The 24,487-nt window shown below is 42.6% G+C and overlaps 1 protein-coding gene across 1 annotated transcript; it reads left to right on the forward strand.

Moving 5' to 3' along the window:
* The first annotated feature begins 2,984 nt into the window (after positions 1-2,984).
* LIM2 (lens intrinsic membrane protein 2) lies at positions 2,985-23,455 on the forward strand. Its single transcript, XM_073601823.1, has 5 exons — positions 2,985-3,167; positions 10,062-10,267; positions 12,705-12,854; positions 19,557-19,691; positions 22,561-23,455. The coding sequence occupies exons 2-5, from the start codon at positions 10,093-10,095 to the stop codon at positions 22,620-22,622; spliced, it is 522 nt and encodes a 173-aa protein (XP_073457924.1). The 5' UTR covers positions 2,985-3,167; positions 10,062-10,092; the 3' UTR covers positions 22,623-23,455.
* Positions 23,456-24,487: the final 1,032 nt, after the last annotated feature.

Genomic DNA, 24,487 nt, shown 5'->3' on the forward strand with positions numbered 1-24,487 from the left:
CTGCGATTTTTATCGGGACTGCGACATTATGGCGGACACATCAGACAATTTTGACACATTGACAATTATACAGCGATCAGTGCTATAAAAATGCACAGATTACTGTAAAAATGTCACTGGCAGGGAAGGGGTTAACACTAGGGGGGCGATCAAGGGGTTAACTGTGTTCCCTCTCCGTGTTCTAACTGAAGGGGGAGGGGACTGTCTAGGGGAGATGACAGATCGCTGTTCTGTATGAACACACGATCAGTCACTTCTCCCCTCAGAAAACCGGGATCTGTGTGTTTTCCACGCCATGCCACACTTTTTTTTTATGACTGTTCGGCTAATTTGTAGTATAAAACACAGACTTTTTTTTTTTTTTTTCATTACGCCGCACTTTTTTTTTTTTAATAGGTACCTTAATATGTTTACTTTTACATGATGTGAAAAGCTTTTTTATTTTTTATTTTACCAGCTTGCATTCAACAGATATATGAAACTATTTTTAATATTTGATCTGCAGTCCGCAAGAAGTGCAAACTTTTTCTTTTTTTGTGTCTGCTTAAATATTTGCCAGCTTTTCATTCAACGGACGGATCTATAAAACTTTTTTTAATTTCAATATTTGATCTGCAAAGTTTACATTCTTTTTATATGACTGATTGGCTGCTTTGTATTATAAAACAAGGATTTTCCACGCCACACCACACTTTTTTTTTTTTTTAAATAGGCTCCTTAATATGTTTACATTTACGTGTGGAAAGCTTTTTTATATGAATGTGCTTTTTTAGTATAAAACACAGATTTGCCACATCACACTTTTTTTTAAATAGACCCCCCTAGTATGTTTACTTTTACGTGATGTTCAGAGCTTTTTTTAATTTATTTTTTCCAACTATCTGCCTAAATATTTGCCAGCTTTTCTTTCAACGTATCTATGAATCTATATTTCAAGTTTTCAGTAGTTGGTCTGCAAATTTGTCTTTTTTTTTTAAATGATTGATTGGCTGTTTTTTTTTGTATAAAATGTAGATCTGCCACACGCCACACTTTTTTTTTTTAAGTTTACTTTTACGTGATGTTTAGAGCTTTTTTTTTTTTTTTTTCTTTTGCAACTGTCTGCCTAAAAAAAAATCAACGGATCTATAAAACTTTTTAAGTTTTCAAAAATTTGACTTTTTTCAAATGATTGATTTTTTTAATAGGCTCCTTAATTAGTTTACTTTTACATGATGTTCAGAGCTTTTTTTTTTTTTTTTTTTTCCAACTGTCCGCCTAAATGTTTTTTTTTCTTGTATAAAATGTAGATCTGCCACGCCACGCCACACATTATTTTTTTAATAGGCTCCTTTAATTAGTTTAATTTTACATGATGTTTAGAGCTTTTTTTTTTTTTTTTTTTTTTTTTTTTTTTGCAACTGTCCGCCTAAGTATTTGCCAGCTTTTCTTTCAACGGATCTGTAAAACTTTTTAAGTTTTCAATAGTTGGTCTGCAAATTTGTCTTTTTTTTACATGATTGATTGGCTGTTTTTTTAGTATAAATTTTTTTTTTTCATAGAAAATGTAGATCTGTCACGCCACACCACACTTTTTTTTTTAATAGGCTCCTTAATTAGTTTACTTTTACATGATGTTCAGAGCTTTTTTTTTTTTTTTTTTTTCAACTGTCCGCCTAAATGTTTTTTTTTTTTGTATAAAATTATAAAATGTAGATCTGCCACGCCACGACACACATTATTTTTTTAATAGGCTCCTTTAATTAGTTTAATTTTACATGATGTTTAGAGATTTTTTTTTTTTTTTTTTTTTTTTTTGCAACTGTCCGCCTAAATATTTGCCAGCTTTTTCTCTAAAACAGATCTATAAAACTTTTTAAGTTTTCAATAGTTGGTCTGCAAATTTGTCTTTTTTTTTAAATGATTGATTGGCTGTTTTTTTTAGTGTAAAATGTAGATCTGCTATGCCACGCAACTCTTTTTTCTTAATAGGCTCCTTAATTAGTTTACTTTTACATGATGTTTAGAGCTTTTTTTTTTTTTTTTTTTTTTTATTGCAACTGTCCAGCCCCTAAATATTTGCCAGCTTTTCTATCAACGGATCTATAAAACTTTTTAAGTTTTCAATAATTTGACTTTTTTCAAATGATTGATTTTTTGAATAGGCTCCTTAATTAGTTTACTTTTACATGATGTTTAGAGCTTTTTTTTTTTTGCAACTGTCCGCCTAAATATTTGCCCGCTTATCTTTCAACGGATCTATAAAACTTTTTAAGTTTTTAATAGTTGGTCTGCAAATTTGTCTTTTGTTTAAATGATTGATTGGCGCACATTTTTCTTTTAATAGGCTTCTTAATTAGTTTACTTTTACATGATGTTTAGAGCTTTTTGGTTTTTTTTGCAACTGTCCGTCTAAATTTTTGCCAGCTTTTCTATCAATGGATCTATAAAACTTTTTAAGTTTGCAATAATTTGTCTTTTTTTAAATGATTACTTGGCTGTTTTTTTTTTTTTTTTTGTATAAAATGTAGATCTGCCACGCCACGACACCCTTTTTTTTTTAATAGGCTCCTTAATTAGTTTACTTTTACATGATCTGAAAAGCTTATTTTCATTAAATTTTTTTTTTTTTTTTTTTTACATGGTTTAATACTGTGAGATCTATGTCATACCACATGTGTACTTAAGCTAAGCCCCCCTTGTTTTATAGTACAATCTCTCCCTTTGCCCTATTGCCCTGCAGTCTTGTATGACACACATAGTTAAATACCCATAGGTCCTCCTTGCTGGTCATACGCTCGACCCTGACACAAAAGCGTCTGCCGGCCAAGCAGGGGTTAAACCCAACCGCCATTGTTTCCGAGGGGCCAGTTCTCTGGAAAAAACTGTCAGTCTCATCACATCCATTCTCTGGTCCAGAGTGCCAGCTAAGCACATGCCTTTTATCGGGAACCCAACCAGCTCCCAGCTTGAGGGGATCTATTGACCCTTTTCTGCCAGCTTTTGGGGTGGGCAGTATCCCGTGTTAAAAGAATTTTACCTGCGTCAACAGAAACCATCCAAAGTGACCCTGAGCATCATGGGGTTTTTTTTGGACGGCAGCCTAGTCTGATCCTTTTCTGCGTTGTACTCCATCGGAGTGACATCTCTGTTCCCTCAGTCACCTCTTCTAAGGACACCTCAAACAGGTAAGGACTCTTTTTTTTTTTTTTTCAAACAAGTGACTTTATTGAGCAAAACCGGACACATTTTCTATTCGCCTGATTTATCAGAAAAATATTTTCTCTTTAAATTTTTTTTTTTTTTTTTTTTTTTTTTTACTGTATATGGGAGATTCAGGAAAAATATACTTCTTTTACAAGGGATTTTATTATTATTCAATCAAATAGGCAGAGCCAGCAACTGGTCCGTTACATTCAACAATGAATACAAACGTGAGCATGAAAAGCCCACATAACCAATGTACTGAGCCATACAGTATAAAATATAAATGATTTAAATAGGAAAAATGTCATTTCGAACAAAAGTTTACGCATACTAATTTTTGAAAAATAAAGTTTCCAAATTAGCAGATGTTCCGCTCATCTGATTTATGAAAAAAAAATTCTGTCTCCCCTTTATTTTTTCTTTATGATATTCAGGAGAAAAACTAAAATTCAGGCTAAACTGTAATTTCTGACAAGAGTTTGTGCATACTATTTTTGGAAAATAAAGTTTCCAAATTAACAGATTTTCCACTCACCTGACTCATGAAAAAAATTCTGTCTCCCCGATTTATTATTTTTTTTTTTCTTTATAAAATTCGGGAGAAAAACTAAAATTCAGGCTAAACTATAATTTCTAACAAGAGATTGTGCATTTTATTTTAGAAAATACATTTTCCACGTAAATACATTTTCCATTCGCCTGATTTATGAAAAAAGTTCTGTTTCCCAGCATATTGGAGAAAAAAATAAATTCAGGATAAATTACAAGAGTTTTTGTAATATATTTTGGAAAATAAATTGCAGTTGTTCTTTGTAACGTATTCTGGGGTTTGATCTAACAGCTGTGGTTGAAACCAGGGATGAGCAAATCGATTTTGCAAGCATAATGAATTTGTTCATCTTTATTTGGTCATGGCAAATTTTGTTCCTCTCTTTGCATAGGCAAGTGCATCCATATCAGAACGGATCTTTTGTCAATTGAATTAAAAAATCCAGGTAAAAGGGATTTGTAAATGATGTGAATCTCTACAATGCAAATATCTGTGCACTGGTGCGCAGTCATGTTGGAACAGGAAGGGGACATCCCCAAACTGTTCCCACAAAGTTGGGAGCATCAAATTGTCCAAAATGTCTTGTTATGCTGATGGTCTTAAGAGTTCCCTTCACTGGAACTAAGGGGCTAAGCCCAACCCCTAAAAAACAACCCCCACACCATAATCCCCCCTCCACCAAATGATTTGGACTAGTGCACAAAGCAAGGTCCATAAAGACATGGATGAGCGAGTTTAGGGTGGAGGAACTTGACTGGCCTGCACAGAGTCCTGACCTCAACCCAACAGAACACCTTTGGGATGAATTAGAGCGGAGACTGCGAGCCAGGCCCTCTTGTCCAACATCAATGCGGTTCTGGAAGAATGGTCAAACATTCCCATAGACACACTCCTAAACCTTGTGGACAGCCTTCCCAGAAGAGCTGTTATAGCTGCAAAGGGTGGGCCAACTCAATATTGAACCCTACGGACTAAGACTGGGATGCCATTAAAGTTCATGTGTCTGTAAAGGCAGGCGTCCCAATACTTTTGGCAATACTATATATATATATATATATATATATATATATATATAAAATATATACAAAACTGAGTACACCCTTCGCATTTTTGTAAATATTTTATTCTATCTTTTCATGTGACAACACTGAAGAAATTACACTTGTCTACAATGTAAAGTAGTGAGTGTACAGCTTGTATAACAGTGTAAATTTGCTGTCCCCTCAAAATAACTAAACACACAGCCATTAATGTCTAAACCGCTGGCAACAAAAGTGAGTACACCCCGAAGTGAAAATGTCCAAATTGGGCCCAAAGTGTCAATATTTTGTGTGGCCACCATTATTTTCCAGCACTGCCTTAACCCTCTTGGGCATGGAGTTCAGCAGAGCTTCACAGGTTGCCATTGGAGTCCTCTTCCACTTCCCCATGATGACATCACAGAGCTGGTGGATGTTAGAGACCTTGCGCTCCTCCACCTTCCATTTGAGGATGCCCCACAGACGCTCAATAGGGTTTAGGTCTGGAGACATGCTTGGCCAGTCCATCACCTTTACCCTCAGCTTCTTTAGCAAGGCAGTGGTCGTCTTGGAGGTGTGTTTGGGATCCTTATTATGTTGGAATACTGCCCTGCGGCCCAGTCTCCAAAGGGAGGGGATCATGCTCTGCTTCAATATGTCACAGTACATTTTGGCATTCATGGTTCCCTCAATGAACTGTAGCTCCCCAGTGCCGGCAGCACTCATGCAGCCCCAGACCATGACACTCCCACCACCATGCTTGACTGTAGACAAGACACACTTGTCTTTGTACTCCTCACCTGGTTGCCCCCACACACGCTGGACACCATCTGAACCAAATAAGTTTATCTTGGTCTCATCAGACCACAGGACATGGTTCCAGTAATCCATGTCCTTAGTCTGCTTGTCTTCAGCAAACTCTTTGCAGGCTTTCTTGTGCATCATCTTTAGAAGAGGCTTCCTTCTGGGATGACAGCCATGCAGACCAATTTAATGCAGTGTGCGGCGTATGGTCTGAGCACTGACAGGCTGACCCCCCCACCCCTTCAACCTCTGCAACAAATGCTGGCAGCACTCATATGTCTATTTCCCAAAGACAACCTCTGGATATGACGCTGAGCACGTGCACTCAACTTCTTTGGTCGACCCTGGTGAGGCCTGTTCTGAGTAGAACCTGTCCTGTTAAACCGCTGTATGGTCTTGGCCACCATGCTGCAGCTCAGTTTCAGGGTCTTGGCAATCTTCTTATAGCCTAGGCCATCTTTATGTAGGGCAACATTTCTTTTTTTCAGATCCCCAGAGAGTTCTATGGCATGGGGTGGCATGTTGAACTTCCAGTGACCAGTATGAGAGAGTGAGAGCGATAACACCAAATTTAACACCCCTGCTCCCCATTCACATCTGAGACCATGTAACACTAGAGAGTCACATGACAACGGGGAGGGAAAATGGCTAATTGGGCCCAATTTGGACATTTTCACTTAGGGGGTGTACTCACTTTTGTTGCCAGCGGTTTAGTCATTAATGGCTGTGTGTTGAGTTATTTTGAGGGGACAGCAAATTTACACTTTTATACAAGCTGTACACTCACTACTTTACATTGTAGCAAAGTGTCATTTAATCAGTGACGTCACATGAAAAGATAGAATAAAATATTTACAAAAATGTGAGGGGTGTACTCACTTTTGTGAGATACTGTATATATAGTCAGTCTAGCTAAAGATGTTTTTCACATACAAGTAGAGTTGGGTGTGCTCAGTTACCTACCTATTTTTCCTGGCTCTCCAAAGCTAGCTATACACTAGTAGATTTTCAAGCGAATGTTCACATGAACATTCATGAGAAAATTCCCAGATAACTTGACGAATGTTGTTCAAAAGTACTTAAAATTTTTGTTTGTCTTTAGCATTCAATTAAATATAATTTCCCAAACGAAAGCCACATGCACTATTAGAAATTAGTTCCTTTGGGAAAAATTTTCCATCCTACTTTTTTTAATTTTCCCATCACTGTAATCAAAAACGAACATCAATTTGACTTAATTAAAGTGGAAATTTGCATCCCCTACCCCCCCTCTTTTTTTGAACCCCCACCTACCTGGTTGCAGGTCCTGTACATTTGTACATTTAAGGTATTTACCTGCCCAGCGGATCCAGCGTTGCCCTGCTGAGATCCACTTCTTCTCTGCACCCTCCTTGGTTCCGCACTGACATCTTCTGTGACGCCACAGAAGCTGCCCGTCTCTTTAGGGTTAAGCCTACGGTTTCACCAATGACGTGCCGTCCGGTCTCGCCCCTCCTTCTTTCCCATGTGTGACCTCATCAGCTTCACCAATGACTTCCCGCCCCCTCCTCCTTTCCCAATGAAGAACTATGCCTCCTGGGATTTGAGATGTACATATTCCAGGAGGCGATGCGGGCAAAGTGCATGTCATTTGCCTAGACAAATTACTTGCACGGAGATGGGGGAGGAATGGGGTCAGGTTTTTTTTTTTACAGAAAAATGAAATAAGGGAAAAAACATAAATGCCCGATTTCTGGAGAGGAGGGTTGGATGGGAGGAAACATGCCCTGGGGGGTGTAGTTCCGCTTTAATGTGTAGAAAATTAAATTATTGAAAACTTTTGTATGAAATTCTAGTGTAAGGCCAGCTTAAAGGGTTAGTTAACCGTTACACAAAAAATGAAAGATGAACTAACCTTGTACACCCCACCCCTTTAGTCCCCGCTGTACTTACCTCCGGAGATGCTGAGCTGTCATCGCCCACCCAGCCAGTACAGCAGTTTGGCGATTCGAAATCCCTTCTCTTCTTCGTCAGTGCTTCTGGGACAGACCAGATTGATTGTGTTTGGTCAGCACTGTCACATTGACCAATTAGAATCCATCTGGTGCATCCTGGAAGCGCTAAAGTAGAAGAGTGGGGAATTCAGATCCCTGGACCACCGGACTGGCTGTGTGGGCACTGACAACTCTGGAAACCCCGGAGATAATTACAGTGGTCACCGGGGAGAGTGTACGGTGTTAGTTCACCTTTTTTCTGTAAAGGTCAGCTAACAATTTAAGGCAGGGTTTCTCAACCAGGGTTCCATGGAACCCTAGGTTTCCTTTAGAGGTTGCTAAGGGTTCCTTGAGCAATGAGCAAGTTTTACCTCTCAGATAAGCTCCCACTGACACCATTGATATTTTTGGCTAATTGTAAGAGGCAGTTCTTTCCAATGACCACAAGTGTAAGGAGCATTTTTCCCACCGACCATCACACTAATGTATCATGAGTTGTAGATATAGACATTTTTGGCAGGGGTTCCCTGAGACCAGAAAGTTTTTTCAAGGATTCCTCTGTGTTAAAAAGGTTGAGAAAGGCTGATTTATGGCTTCAGGAGGTGTTCTCCTACTGCAATCTCTGAATTATAATCTGGGACAGAGGCACACCCTTGTAATCAGATGTACAGACTTGGGATGTCAAAGGTTCCGTCATCCCCAAACAGATCTCTTTTTTGGAATATGTTGGTGCTCAACCATTTTTAAAGTGAATATTTTACCTTCCCCATATCACGCAAAGTAATATGCCTGACTATAAAGATTTAGGACCCACCATTACGACTAACTTGGTCCCCTGCAAGACCCCCCCAAGAAAAACTAGTGTTTCAGGTATGAAGAGACACAGGACATTCCTCCTACCTGCCCAGACAATCATCACAGAAAATTAAGACAAATTAATGTCTAAGGCTTAATGGCCCAGGTGCTTGTCAGACAGGGTTACACTAGCTAAGGTTAACCTAATCCACATCCAGAAAGATAACATGAAGATAACAACATCCATTTTGGATACTGAAATTCATACAAATTCAGTTTAATTGTGTTATTCCAAAGCTTACAAAATATATACAACATACAAGCCCTGATGAAGAAGTGTTCAGACTCCTAAAACATTGGCTGTTTTTTCAAACTATTTGATGAACGAATAAAGTTTATTTGGATTCATTTGTGGTTTGGCGCTCTTCATGGTATCTTTCTCTCTGGTCTCTAGCAACAGACTCTTCTTGTCCTCAATGGGCAATATGACAAATTGTCTTTAAAGTCCAGCTGCGGGCAAAAAAAAAGGTTTCCTATTAAATGGTACTGTGCCCACACTGCATGGGTCAACTCCTTGTTTTTGTCTAGGGGACTGGTCCCTGTGGCTCCTGACAAACCCCCCTCTCCCCGGTCTAGCGGTCCTGTGCAGTGGACCATTCCGGGCATCCAAACTTTCTGAACAAAGGGCAAGTTTAGTGTCCTTCTTGAGGCTTTAGGGGGCCAAACTGTGGCCAGTTGGTTTAGAAAACACCCTGGTAAACAGTGCCCCGTCATTGGTTTTAGTGAAAGTGTCCTATTATTGGTATCAGCGGGACGAATGGTGCCCCATTGTTCTTGTCTGTTGGAGGAATGGTGCCCTATCATGTAAATAGATGGCATAGTCCCCCAAGGGGCAGATAAAGGCAAGCAAAGGGCCACATCTGGCCCACTGGCCACAGTTTGGAGACCACTGATCAAGCCCATAGACTGGCTCTGGACATGAGGACATCAGTAACAGTCCACCCCTGGATCGTGAGGGAGCGCCGTTTGCCGGCGGGGTGGAGGATCGGGTGAGTATACAGCTTTCTCCTCTGTCTTGGACAAAACGAGCAGTTGACCCGTGCGGTGTAGACACAGCCCCAATGTATGAGAAAACCTTTTTTTGGCCTGGAGTTGGGCTTGAAGTCATGACACTCCATGATGAAAATTTTGGTAAGGAACTGAGTGGAAATCTCCACTACATAAAGTGATACCACCTTCGACAGTTGTCTCCAGAACAATGGTCTACTTTGGAAGATTTCCTCTCCTGTTTCTGTGACAGTTATAAAATGCTAGGTTTCCCCTCGCTTTATGTCCTGATAACAATGATTGCAAGGACATGGCGTAGGTGGAATCACCCTAGCAGGGGCACAGACAGCAGTAAAACCATAGGAGAGGTTGTAACCTTTACACAATCTCTCCATCTATATAACTGGTTGACTGATATCACCTGCCCATATAATGATATCAATTTTTTAGGCAAGAAACAAAAAGCCACAACCATGACCATCCTGTAGGAGTATAAAGCTGCTGAACTGTCATTCCTGCTACTTTTGCATTTTTCCCATCATCCTCTGTTTATGTAAACATGGACCTAGAGGTGACATGCCAAGGATTGCTCCTCTTTCAGTCAATTGTTGTATAACATGGTTGTTTCACTGATACAGACCATCTGTAGCACAGCGCTTATCCTATCCTGTCTTATCTCTCCTGCAGACGTTGAGTCTAGCTCCACCACATTATCAGGATGTACAGTTTTATGGGCGGAGGCCTCTTCTGTGCCTGTGTGGGCAACATACTTCTGGTGGTCTCCACTGCTACTGACTACTGGATGCAATACCGTCTATCCGGATCCTTTGCGCACCAGGGCCTCTGGAGATACTGCGTGGCCGGAAAATGTTCCATGCAAACAGAGAGTGTCGGTAAGTAGGTACCTAAAAATCAAAAAACAATTCCACTTTTCTAGGGAACCTGTGCTGAGTATAGAGGCTGCCATTACTGATCTTTTTTCCTAAAATTGTATTTGCCTAGCTTTCATTCTCAGTTAATGACTTTCTTTGACCACTGACCTAGAAAGAGCATTCATAGCCAAATTTCTCATACCAGAGTGCTTTACCAGTTGTTCCATGTACTTCCAAGTTAGGTTTTCCATCAATTCGTGTTGGCCACCAAATAGATCCAGCTAAGCCAGTAGTCTTGTGGCTTGTCAATAGATAGCAAGGTCCTCATGACAGGCCTCAAGACTACTGGTTTAGCTGGATCTATTTGGGTTGGGTGGCATGCCCTAATTAGCAGTTTTGCACAGCAGTCTACGAGTAATTCAGTTGCCATGAGAACTGTCAGACAAGGAAATAATTGGATTTGTGGCCGGTCATTGGGCAGTGGGAAGATTAAAGTAACCCACCTGAGATGCCTTCTAAAGAACCAACTTGACCAGGAAAGGGCTAGGTTTTGTTAAGATTTTTGATTGTGTTGATGGTTTTTCTTGGGTGTAGGGTGGGATAATTTGCTCTCACCACTTCCATTTGCTGTGTATTCTCTTATATTTTTCTATATCTCCATTTTCTGTACACCAACAACCTGACCTTACCTTCCATCTTGCATTCCCCTTGGCTGATCCTACAATTTATGATGTGTTTTCCTTATTACTGTGTAAATCTATTGATGGAGATATCCCTCTCATTTGGATTGTAGGCCTCTGGAGTTGTTGTGTTTAGGGTAATCCTTAAATTTCATACCGGAAATGTTCTCATTGTCTTATCTCTTTGAAAATGTGAAAATAAAGATTTTTTTACAAAACAATAAAAATAAAGAACCAACTTGAATATATAAAAGGAATCCATAGGTGTCTACAAATACCTGTCTTACAGGAATCCCATAATCCAGAGACATTCTTATGTGCAAATATGGATTTTAGAAAGGAAAGTCTAAGGCTAGCCCACTTTTTCCTGCCTCCCGTGTCTCGCCATTGGTCTTTAAACATGGCAGGTAGCCTAACTGGCCAATAGTGACACACAAGTGGCAGAGAGAGAAAGAACTATTTCATGCATGCTTTCTGATAGCCATAGAGGTCCCATGGCACACATACCAATAGGGTTCATTTTCAAAAAGTTCTCCAGGCCACCCATTTATATGGTCTACGCCATGGCAGCTGGAACCCATGTTTGTAAATTCTTCTGTGATCCTCCCCTAGAAACCCTAATTGCAAACATCTAATAAGAATCTGGGTCCCTTAAACTTTGCCATTAAAGTCATGGTTCTTTCTATATTAGCCAGAAAAAATTTACATCTAATCAGGGCTTTTTTTTCAGAGAATAGGTTCAGGTACTCCCTTCTTCCACGTAACCCCTTTCGTCACCTCCAAGCACTGTCCCTAGGTTGCACCCTTTATCCACCTCCCAGTGCCGCCCCTTTTGGAGAATACAGAACCAAGTATCATTTTGTGGTGCTAAGAACTGGAATTTGTTAATAATAACAAGAAAAGCAGTAAAGTAGACCCCCTGCAACCAGCAATGATATATCCCCCCAGCAATAATAGACCCCGTAACAACATACCCTCCCAGCAACAATAGATTCACTGCAGCAACATACAGATCCCCTCCAGCGACAATAGATTACCTCCTGGCAGTAATAGATCTCCCCCAGGAACAATAGACCTTCCACAACAAAATACCCACCCAGCAGCAATAGACCCCCCCCAACAACAACAGATCTCCCAACAGCCAGTATCAATAGACCCTCCAGCACCTGGAAACTATAGACCCCTTCCTTCAACAGTAGATCCCCCCAGCAAGAAATTGACTCCCCAGGAACCTACTACCCCCCAGCAACAATAGATCCCACACCAGCAGCAATATACCTCTCAAGCAACCATATACCCCTGCATTAATAGATCCCCCAGCAACAATAGATCCTCCAGCAGCCAGCATCAGCAGACCCTCCAGCACACCCCAGCACCCCTTGCCGTGACATACATTCAGCAGTGGAGGTGCTAGAACTGCGTTCCCGCTGAAATCTGATTAGGATGAAAGTACCTAAGTCATGGCCATTTGGGAACTGGCCAGTAAAATCCTGTCTTCCATAAGAACCAGTTGCAATCTCCATTGTAGGCTTAAAAGAGGCTACGCTTCTACATATCCCAGTGTCCAGCCAATGACATGACATAATTGACTCTGAGCCAGTCATTTGATGGGCAGATCTTCCCATGTGAAGCTATCTTTGTCCCGCTGCATCATGTTCCTGATGAATTTCCTGAACAATCTTAATCGGCCTTGGGTCAATTTTTTAAGATGTCATTTATTTTTAAATTTGCTGTACAATGCTTATTGGTTATCTTGGTGAATTTTTGTTCTCTTCCAGCTTATTGGAACGCCACTCGGGCCTTTATGATCCTGTCTACCTTGTCTTGCTTTGCTGGCATCATCGCTGGGATCTTGTCCTTCGCCCACTTTTCCAATTTCCAGAGATTTAACAGATCCTTTGCTGCAGGCATCATGTTCTTCATCTCCAGTAAGTGTCTGCCTTATAATAGATGTCATGCCATGCACAGTAGCACACTTTAGAAGTATGTGTCAGTGTTCTGCAATGCTATGTACTGTAATTACTCCCTAACACACATTCACAGTGTGCTGCAAGACACCTGCGTTAAAAGCAAATCACACAAACACATTTGCTCTGTGCGTCCCAATAGGCTTTGCTTTTCTGCACATTGAGTTGGGTTGACAGCCCTTTCATTTTGAACGAGCAGCCTAATGCAAAGTGTCTAAATGCACAAAAATACTGCGCTCCGGAATAAACAAGACTTTCGATAGGGTAGGAAAGAGCTGGAACCTCTGATGCATGGAGAGGACAGATGCTAGAGTGATGTAAGTTCAGAGAGAGATGGTCAGAGCAAACGTCAAAGAGTGGCAAGGCCAGCGGGCTGGCGGTCAGATCAGGCACAGACAAACTGAGCCCAGGGTTCAGACAGGTAGGCAAAGCAATGGCTGACATTAGCAGAAATAACAGGCTGATGAGCAAGACTAGCACAGACAAGGTGAGTCCAAATGCAATCCATACAATCAGAATAGTAATCCAAGGCAGAAATCAGAGTCAGAAATGCCTCTATCCAGGCCATAAGAAAACCAGACTAACCTATTGCTCAGACTTAGGCTAAATGTCAAGCAGTCTCCTTAAGCTTTCCTGATTAGGACAGGTGTGCACTGCAGAAACCTGAGCTATAGTGCTGAGTTATGACCAGCAGAGGGTGTAGGCTCAGAGGTTACTGTAACAGAACAGGAGTGCAGTGTTTCACCAGGGGGAAAAGCCGACTAACTAACAGGACAGATGCTAGAGTGGTGCATGTCCTAAGAGATGGCCAGAGCAAACAGCAGAGAGTGGCAAAGTCAGCAGGCTGGTAGTCATATGAGGCACAGACAAACTGGCCTTAAGCAAAGTCTATGGGTTAGACAGGTAGGCAAAACAATATATATAAGATATAAGATATCAGGATATCCACAGACAAGCAGAATACAAATGTAAGTCAAACAATCACAAGAATAATTCAAGGCATGGTCAGACAGAAATCAGTGTCAAGGGCAAAAGCATACAGACTAACCTGATGCTCAGGCTTAAAGTGATTGTAAAGTCTTGTTTTTTTTTTAAAGAAATAACAAACATGTCATACTTACCTCCTCTGTGCACAGAACAACCCAGATCCTCCTCTTTTCCGGTCCCTCTTCGGTGCTCCTGGCCCCTCCCTCCTGTTGAGTGCCCCCACAGCAAGCAGCTTGCTATGGGGGCACCCGAGCCAAGCTGCAGCTCCGTGTGCTCCATTCAGACTCAGAGCTGACGTTTGGCCCCGTCCCCTCTCTGTCCGGATTGGCTAAGTGACTTTGATTGACAGTCGAGGAGCCAATGGCACCACTGCTATGTCTCAGCAAACCAGGGGGGAGAGTTCCAGACAGCCGAGGGTCTCGTGGACATCGCTGGACAGAGATGGGGCTCAGGTAAGTATTAGGGGTGCTGGGGAGGCTGCTACACACAGAAGGCTTTTTATTGTAATGCAGAGAATGCATTAAGATAAAAAAACCTTCTGCCATTACAAACCCTTTAAGTGAAAAGTCCATCAGTCTACTTAAGGTTTCCTGATTAGGGTACGTGTGCACTGTAGAAACCTGAGCTGTAGTGCTGAGTAATGACCGGAAGATGGTGAAGGTTCACCGTTTGATGTAAATGGACAAAAGCAATCTGGGTAGTGAAGTTAAGCCTTTGGAAAAACAGTAAAAGCAGGATCAGAGAGGCACCAAGATATGAGTCAGAAATACCTCTATCCAGTGCACAAACAAGCAGACTAACCTGTTACACATGCTTAGGCTAAATGTCCAGCAGTCTCCTTAAGTTTTCCTGATTAGGGCAGGTGTGCATTGCAGAAACCTGAGCTGCAGCATTGAGTAGTGACCAGCAGATGGTGAAAGTTCACAAGTTGCTGTAATGGGACAAGAGCAAGCTGGGTAGGCAGGGCTTAGTGAAGTTGAGCCTTTAGAAAAACAGTAAAAGCAGGATCAGCGAGGCACACAGGCATGGACACTAGGACAGAAGTCTGAGTAAGTATCCAGTGCATAAACAAGCAGACTAACCTGTTACAAAGGCTTATGCCTCGTACACACGACCGGTTTAGCCGTTGGAATAAACTCCGAAGGTTTCTCCGACGGAACTCCGACGAACTTCTATTCAATCAGTCTTGCCTACACACTGTCAATCCAAAGTCCGAGCAAAGTCTGACTGTCCAGAACGAGGTGACGTACAACACTTACGACGGGACTAGAAAAAGGAAGTTCAATAGCCAGTAGCCAATAGCTTCCGTCTCGTACTTGCTTCAGAGCAGGCTTCCTTTTTGGTCCGTCGGAACAGCATACAGACGAGCGGTTTTCCCGATAGGAATTGGTTCCATTGGAAATATTTGGAGCATGTTCTATTTCTACAGTAGGTCCGTCAGAATTTTTGAAAAAAGAAGTCCGATGAGGCCTAAACACGATCGGAATAGACGATGAAAAGCTTCCGTCGGACTTTTTCTGTCGGACATTCCGCTCGTGTGTACAGGGCATTAGGCTAAATGTCCATCGGTCTACTTAGGTTTTCCTGATTAGGGCAGGTGAGCATTGCAGGAACCAGAGCTGCAGTGCTGAGTAGTGACCAGCAGATGGTGAAAGTTCACAAGTTGCTGTAATAGGACAAGAACAAAGTGGGTAGACAGGGCTTAATGAAGTGCTTAGAAGAAAAATAAAAGCAGGATCAGAGAGGCACACAGACAACAGTAAGTCTGCGTTCACATTACGGAGGTTTGAATCGTCAGCGATAAAACGTGCTAAAATTGCGGCAACCCGCATCGCGGGACGTATGTCGCCCCAAAATAGTTCAGGAGCTACAATGGGGCGACATGCATCCCGCCATGCGGGTTGCCACAATTGCACCATGTTTTGGGGCGGCATGCGTCCCGTGATGCGGGTTCACCGCGATTGCAGCACTTTTTATGGCGCGATAATCGCGGCAGACCCGCACCACGATTTGAGGTGTCATTCAAATGAATATGCATCTCAAATGCAAGTTCCGCGTTTTGTCATTCACACATCTGCGCTGTCAAATCGGGGGCAGATCTGCCCGCGATTCAAAACGCTGTAGTGTGAATGCAGCCTAAGACAGAAGTCTGAGTCAAACAGACCTTTATCCAGGGCATAAATAAACAGACTATCGTTGCACAGGCTTAGGCTAAGGCCCCTTTTCACACTTGAAAGTCGCACGATTTTGCCATGATCTTACTGCTATTTTGAGGCTGCTATTTCAGGGAACGCCTGTGTAAACTTGAGGTCTATGGACCTCAACTCGCATCAAAGTCGGACCAAAGTAGTACAGGGACTACTTTGAAGTCGCACAGATATGAATGGTTATCATTGGGAATCATGGGGCACGACTTGTCATGCGACTCTGATGCCCAAAGTTGCAGGAAAAGTCGCACAAGTGTGAAAGGGGCCTGAATGTCCGTCAGTCTTCTTAAGCTTTCCTGATTAGGGCAGGTGTGCACTGCAGAAACCTGTGCTGCAATGCTGAGTAATGACCAGCAGATGGTGAAGGTTCCCTGGTTGTTGTAATAGGACAAGAGCAAAGTGGGCAGGCAGGGCTTAGTGAAGCTAAACCCTTAGAAAGACAGTAAAAGCATTATCAGAGAGGCGCACAAAACAGGCTTTTGTGCCGAACACAGATAATAACCGGCATCTTGAGCTGTGTGCTCCTAGGCACTTTTAAAAGAGTTGCAAGTAGCTGACAGGTTCACTTTGGGATTGAATTTGTATTCTCGTAATGGTTTCTGAACTTTCCATAATCGCACTCTTCCGAGTGGCTGATCGACTAAAGCGGCAGCCAAAATGAGACATAAAAGAAATGTAAAAAGACCTTCCTGACAGATATAAAAATGTAGTGGACAGCGCGACACATTAAGTAATGTCATGTCTTGTCTGTTAGGGGGAAATAGATGTCTGCCGGTGACACGGCTTGTCTCCCGAGATTAATGTGACATTAAACTGCGCAACAGCCGAAAGCCGTGAAACTGACACCATTTATTTCTGCGACTGACAGACTCCTACAAATGATATTTTGCCATTATTTTACTGAAATGTCAGACGCAATTTCTACTCTTAAAGTGCTCATCGGGCACTGCTGAGTGCATTAAGAAGTCCTATATCTTCCCTGGGACCTCTCCAAACTTCACTGGAATTACTTTACTAATCCATCATTAAATATATATATATATATACACTCACCGGCCACTTTATTAGGTCCACCTTGCTAGTACCGAGTTGGACCCCCTTTTGCCTTCAGATCTGCTTTCATTCTTCATGGCATAGATTCTACAAGGTGTTGGAAACATTCCTGTGGTTTTGGTCCATATTTTGGTCCATATGGACATGATAGCATCATGCACGACCATGGATGGATCAAAATTTGGCCAGTTCCTGCTGAACCAGCAGAATTTCGATCCACCTATGGTCCACTTTATGCACTTGCCTGACATTTTATTAGGTACACCTTGCTAGTACCAGGTTGGACCACCTTTTGCCTTCAGAACTGACTTCATTCTTGGTGGTATGGATTCAACAAGGAAACATTCTTGGAGATTTTGGTCCACAGTGACATGATGGCATCACGCAGTTGCTGCAGATTTGTCGGTTGCACATCCATGATGCCAATCGTCTGATCCACCACATCCCAAAGGTGTTTTATTGGATGAGATGTGGTGAGTGTGGAGGCCATTGGAGGACAGTGACCTCATAGTCCAGTGGTGAGATGATTGGATCTTTGTGACATGGTGCATTATCCTGCTGGAAGGAGCCATCAGAAGATGGGGACACTGTAGTCATAAAGGGATGGACATGGTCAGCAACAATACTCGGGTAGGTCGTGGGGCTTAAACAATGCTCAGTTGGTACTAAGGGGCCCAAAGTGTGCCAAGACAATATCCCCCACACCATTACACCACCACCAGTTTGAACCGGTGATACAAGGCAGGATGGATCCATGCTTTCATGTTGTTTACACCAAATTCTGACCCGACCATCTGAATGTCGCAGCTGAAATCAAAACTCATCAAACCAGGCAACGTTTTTACAATCTTCTATTGTCCAATTTTGGTGAGCCTGTGCCAATTATAGCCACAGTTTCCTGTTCTTAGCTGACAGGAGTGACACCTGGTGTGGTCTTCTGCTGCTGTAGCCCCTCTGCTTCAAGGTTGGATGTGTTGTGCATTCATTGATGGTATTCTGCATACCTTGGGTGTAGCGAGTGGTTATTTGAGTTACTGTTGTCTTTTTATCATCTGGAACCAGTCTGCCCATTCTCCTCTGACATCAACAAGGCATTTTCCTCCACACAACTGCCGCTCACTGGATATTTTCTCTTTTTCGGACCATTCTCTGTAAACCCTGAGAGATGGTTGTGTGTGAAAATCCCAGTAGATCAGCAGTTTTTGAAATACTCAGACCAGCCCGTCTGGCATGGTTGTTGGCATGGTAAATCCCCTTTCTTCCCCATTCTGATGCTCGGTTTGAACTTCAGCAAGTCGTTGTCACCACATCTAGATGCCTAAATGCATTGAGTTGCTGCCATGTGATTGGCTGATTAGCAATTTGTGTTACCAAGCAATTGAACAGGTGTACCTAATAAAGTGGCCGGTGAGTGTATGTGTGTGTGTGTATATATATATATATATATATATATATATATACATACAGTATATATATATATATATATATATATATATATATATATACTGTATATATAGTATAGTATGTAACATAACATTTCTAATATACATTTTTTCAAATAAATTAGGGAAAGGTTAAGGACCCCTTTACCCCATTAAGGTGCGTTGTGATGTGCAGTTTGGCGTGAGTAAATGCGCATTGCATTAACGCAGCCAATTCATTTTGAGTTGTCCCCCAATACACCACAACACACCAAAAACCGGACCAGCATCTTTTTCGGGGATGCATGACACCAGGGGCGTTGCTAGGTCTACAAAAGATCTGGGGCTAGAGCCCATAGCTGCGTAGTAAAGAAAGTCATATGCTTGGGCGGGCATACACATGTATATAATATACAGGTGTGTGTGTGTGTGTATATATCCCCAGAGAGCCTCCACCTTAAATCAGGGTCGCCAGAGAGCCTCCCCTCCCCTTGGGGACCCCTGCAGAGATTTGGGGCTATGGCCCCAAAAGCCACCCCCTAGCGACGCCACTGCATGACACCATCACAAGGCTCCCTTCTATTTATTCCAATGCATGTGGTTTGGGTTTATTGATGGGTTTTGTTGTGGGGGGAAAGGGGGGGGGGGTTAGGGTTTCTTTCACAAGAACAAGACAAATCCAGAGAGGCCACCTCACCACCAGGGTCACAGACAGCAAGAAAACCCCAACAGAGGTTCTAAACTCACAATACTATACCAAAAGTACATGAAACATTTAGAAATAAAAAAAAAAATTTGCTTTAGATATAATTTAAGCACTTCTACATATGGGCAGCAGCCCTTTTCGCCCCTCTGAACAGGAATCTGTGGTAGATCGCTTTTCAGGCAGCTCCTGTGTTTCATTCATGACAGGTCCACTTTGATTCTTTGCACATTGCGGTTGTGAATACTTCCATTTTCTCTGTGTACAGAGTCTCTCTGTTTTCCCCCCACAGCCCTCTTTGTTCTTCTGGCCATGGCCATCTACACCGGGGTGACCGTTAATTTCCTGGGCAAGCGGTTCGGTGACTGGCGCTTCTCCTGGTCCTACATCCTGGGCTGGGTGGCTCTGCTTATGACCTTCTTTGCAGGTAAGATGTAGAAATTCTATCTATATCTATCTATCCATTTACAGTGGTATACAAAATAACACCCCCTTTAAAATAATCACATTTTGTTGCTTTGCTTGAAATGAAGACAGACACCGTTTTTGTTTTTATGCAGCTGTACTTAATCAGTGCAACTTATAACATCCAAGTGAAAGATATAACACCATGTCAGAAAAAAATTCAAAAACAGAATCTCTGAGTTGGAAAAAGGACCCCCCCATGTCAATGTTTTGTTGGACCACCATTGGCTTTAATTCCAGCCTTTACTCTGTTGGGAGATGTCTCTACTAACTTTGTGTCAGAAACCATGAAATCAGGCCGAGACAGAAGTACTGTACAGTTAAATCACACTTGTTTAATAATAAAAGTAAAAAGAACAAACATAGTCAAGCCAAAGTTTGGTAACCGGAACGGATAGTCAGCCAAGCCAGAAGTCAGGGATCAAAGTAGTGGAACAGCAAGCAGGATCTGGAGCCAGAAGGGATGTCAGCAAAGCAAGTCTTGAACAGGATCGCAGGAGATAGTTTCTGTGATGTTGACCAAGGTGAAGGCAGAGATCCTCTGGACTGGATGGCTTAAGTAGGCAGGACTGACGAGCAGGATATCATCAACAGCTGAGTAACTGTGGAGAGATAGGAGCTGGCAATTAGCCGACAGCTGAGCAGCCAGCTCAGAGAAGGAAGGGCTGAGCCCAGCCCTGACACTGCACATCTAGACTTTGAAATATTTGCCCACTCTTCTTTGCAGAACTGCTCAAGTTCAGTTAAATTTGATGGTGACCGTTTGTGGGCTGCAGTCTTCAAGACATTCCACAGATTTTCAATGGGATTTAAGTCTGGGCTCTGATTAGGCCATGAAAGAACATTCATCTTTTTCTCTTCCAACCATTGTGTGGTCATCTTTGCTGTGTGCTTTGGGTCATTGTCATGTCGGAAAGTAAACCTTCTTCCCATTGACAGCTTTCTGGCAGAGGGCAGCAGACTTTCCTCAAGAATTTGATGGTATTTTGCCCCATCCATTTTTTCTTCTATTCTGACAAGTGCTCCAGTCCCTGCTGCAGAGACCCCCCCCCCCCCCATAACAGGATATATAAAAATATTGCAAAGTTAGTAGAGAGAAATCCCAACAAACTAAAGGCTGGAATTAAAGCCAAAGGTGGTCCAACAAAATACTGACATAAGGGGGTGATCCTTTTTCCAACTCAGTGTTTCTGTTTTTGAATTATTTTTTTCCTGACATGTTGGTGTTATATCTTTCACTTGGGTGTTATAAGTTGCAATAGTAAATACAGCTGGATAAAACAAAAACTGTGTCTGTCTTCATCTATCTATCTATCTATCTATCTATCTATCTATCTATCTATCTATCTATCTATCTATCTATCTATCTATCTATCTATCGTTCTATCTATCTTTCTATCTATCTATCTATCTATCTATCTATCTATCTATCTATCTATCTATCTATCTATCTATCTATCTATCTATCTATCTTACCAAAAGTATTGGGACGCATGGCTTTACACGCACATGAACTTTAATGGCATCCCAGTCTTAGTCTGTAGGGTTCAATATTGAGTTGGCTCCGCCCTTTGCAGCTATAACGGCTTCAACTCTTCTAGGAAGGCCGTCCACAAGGTTTAGGAGTGTGTCTATGGGAATGTTTGACCATTCTTCCAGAAGCGCATTTTTAAGGTCAGGCACTGATGTTGGACTAGAAGGCCTGGCTCACAGTCTCCGCTCTAATTCATCCCAAAGGTGTTCTATCGGGTGGAGGTCAGGACTCTGTGCAGGCCAGCCAAGTTCCTTTATCGTAAACTCTCTCATCCATGTCCTTATGGTGCACTGGTCCAAATCATTTGGTGGAGGGGGGATTATGGTGTGGGGTTGATTTTCAGGGGTTGGGCTTGGCCCCTTGTGAAGGGAACTCTTAAGGCATCAGCATACCAAGACATGTTTGACAATTTCATGCTCCCAACTTTGTGGGAACAGTTTGGGGATGGCCCCTTCCTGTTCCAACATGACTGCCCACCAGTGCTAAAAGCAAGGTCCATAAAGACATGGATGAGTGAGTTTGGGGTGGAGGAACTTGATTGGCCTGCACAGAGTCCTGACCTTAACCTGACAGAACACCATTAGGATGAATTAGAGCGTAGACTCTGAGCCAGGCCTTCTCGTCCAACATCAGTGCCTGACCTCACAAATGCTCTTCTGGAAGAATGGTCAAACATTCCCATAGACACACTCCTAAACCTTGTGGACGGCCTTCCCAGAAGAGTTGAAGCTGTTATAGCTGCAAAGGGTGGGCCAACTCAATATTGAACCCTACAGACTTATGCCCCGTGCACACGATCGGACATTCCGACAACAAAATCCATGGATTTTTTTCCCCAACGGATGTTGGCTGAAACTTGTCTTGCATACACACGGTCACACAAATCTTGTCGGAAATTCCGAACGTCAAGAACGCGGTGACGTACAACACGTACGATGAGCCGAGAAAAATGAAGTTCAATAGCCAGTGCGGCTCTTCTGCTTGATTCTGAGCCTGCGTGGAACTTTGTGCGTCGGAATTGTGTACACACGATCGGAATTTACGACAACGGATTTTGTTGTCGGAAAATTTGAGATCCAGATCTCAAATTTTGTGTGAGGGAAATTCCGATGGAAAATGTCCGAAGGAGCATACACATGTTCGGAATTTCCGACAACAAGGTCCCATCGAACATTTTCCGTCGGAAAAAGACTGGAATGCCATTAAAGTTCATGTGCGTGTAAAGGCCGGCGTCCCAATACTTTTGGTAATACAGTGTATCTATGATAAATAACCACCTCTTCTCCTTTTCCCCAAGGTATATTCTACATGTGCGCCTATCGCATGCATGAGTGTCGGAGAGTGACTGGTCCTCGTTAAAGTGTGGGGAGACAGCAGCAAAAAATAAAAATAAATGAAATCTAGGACAATACCTCCTAAAAAAACAGCAAACGTTTGTCTCTGAGTACTGGATATCAATGGATAAATGGATAACGACCATCGAGTTAAAGTAGATGCAGACAAGCCTTTGTCAGTAAGGCAAAGAGCAAAGCGCACTAACCCAAATCAACCAATTAGCATTCATCTTTCAGTGGCCATGGGAAACTCAATCTGATTGGTTGTTGTGGATTAGCATACCTAGATTTGCTCCTTGACTTGACCGAAACATCGGTGTGCCTTCTGTACAGGCCATTCGGATCGCAGCTGTCAATTTTCGAAGCTCTTAGATTGGTCCAGTTGACAGGAGCAGCCTGATTGGTCAGTGGAGGCATTACAGTTTTCCCTGTTTCAGTCCCCCCCCCGATGTGCACCACTGTAAGGTACCCTGTATACTCGAGTATAAGCCGAAACACCTAATTTCACCACAAAAAAACTGGGAAAACTTTTGACCCGAGTATAAGCCTAGGGTGAGAAATGCGCAGCTACTGTAAGTGGAAAAGAGGGTCAACAATGCCCATTTGCAGCCTCACTGTGCCCATTTACAGCCTCACTGTGCCCATTTACAGCCTCACTGTGCCCATTTACAGCCTCACTGTGCCCATTTGCAGCCATAGGTCCCCCGAACTTCAAACTCGGTAGTTAAGGGTTCCTAGATGCCCTCTAGCTGCAGCCAAAATTTGGGGTCTCTGGACCCAAAGGGTCCTGAAATGACATTACTGCAGGTGGACACAGTTGACCGACTTTGGGGCCCCGTATCTCGGGGGCCACTTGATGCTACCGTTTCCCCGAAAATAAGATCTAGCATGATTGTCGGTGATGACTGCAATATAAGCCCTACCCCCCAAATAAGCCCTAGTTAAAGTCCTTGTAGGTCTTATTTTCAGGGTAGGGCTTATTTTTGGGGAAACAGGGTAGGGCTTGTTTGGGGGGTAGGGCTTATATTGCAGCCATCACCGACAATCACACTAGGTCTTATTTTCGGGGAAACAGGGTAGGAACCCCTTGGATATGTTGTAGTGCTAGTTCCGCTGGGTTTGCACACCAAATTTGGGATTCCTAGCACTAAGTGGCCCCGAGATACGGGGCCTCAAATTCGGTTCGGAAAATGTCAAGCACTTTTCTGCAGCAGAGAATGACATTTTCCGAACCGACTTTGGGGCCCCGTATCTCGGGGCCACTTAGTGCTAGGAATCCCAAATTTGGATAGCCCCGAAATGACATTGCTGCAGGTGGACACAGTTGACCAACTTTGGGGCCCCATATCTCGGGGGCCACTTGCTATGAACCCCGGCTTTGGATATGTTGTAGTGCTAGTTCCACTGGGTTTGCACACCAAATTTGGGGTTCCTAGCACCAAGTGGCCCCTGAGATACGGGGTCCCAAAGTCGGTTCGGAAAATGTCATTCTCTGCTGCAGAAAAGTGCTTGACTCAAGTATAAGCCGAGGGGGGCATTTTCAGCACAAAAAAAATGTGCTGAAAAACTCGGCTTATACTCGAGTATATACGGTACCTTGTGGTTTAATCTAACTCTTCCTATAATTTAACATTGCCGCTCACAGCAAAGAATGGATCAGCGGCATCATTCATATTTAATGGGGACCTGTCATGGCAGAACTGTGGGAGCCGCCATCGCTGGCTGGTTTTTGATGGTGGAGGCTTTGATGCTGCCATCCTGTTTCTTGCCTTCACTTTGTAGCCATTCATTGAGTCAGAATACATTTTCAGGTTGGGTGATCAGACTTCACTGGCCGCATGCTTGCTCAGCAAGGTCAGGGAACTTCCAGGTAGTAAAGCAAGAATGAGA

Source organism: Aquarana catesbeiana, linkage group LG10, assembly GCF_042186555.1.
Source record: "Aquarana catesbeiana isolate 2022-GZ linkage group LG10, ASM4218655v1, whole genome shotgun sequence".
Taxonomy (NCBI): Eukaryota; Metazoa; Chordata; class Amphibia; order Anura; family Ranidae; genus Aquarana; species Aquarana catesbeiana.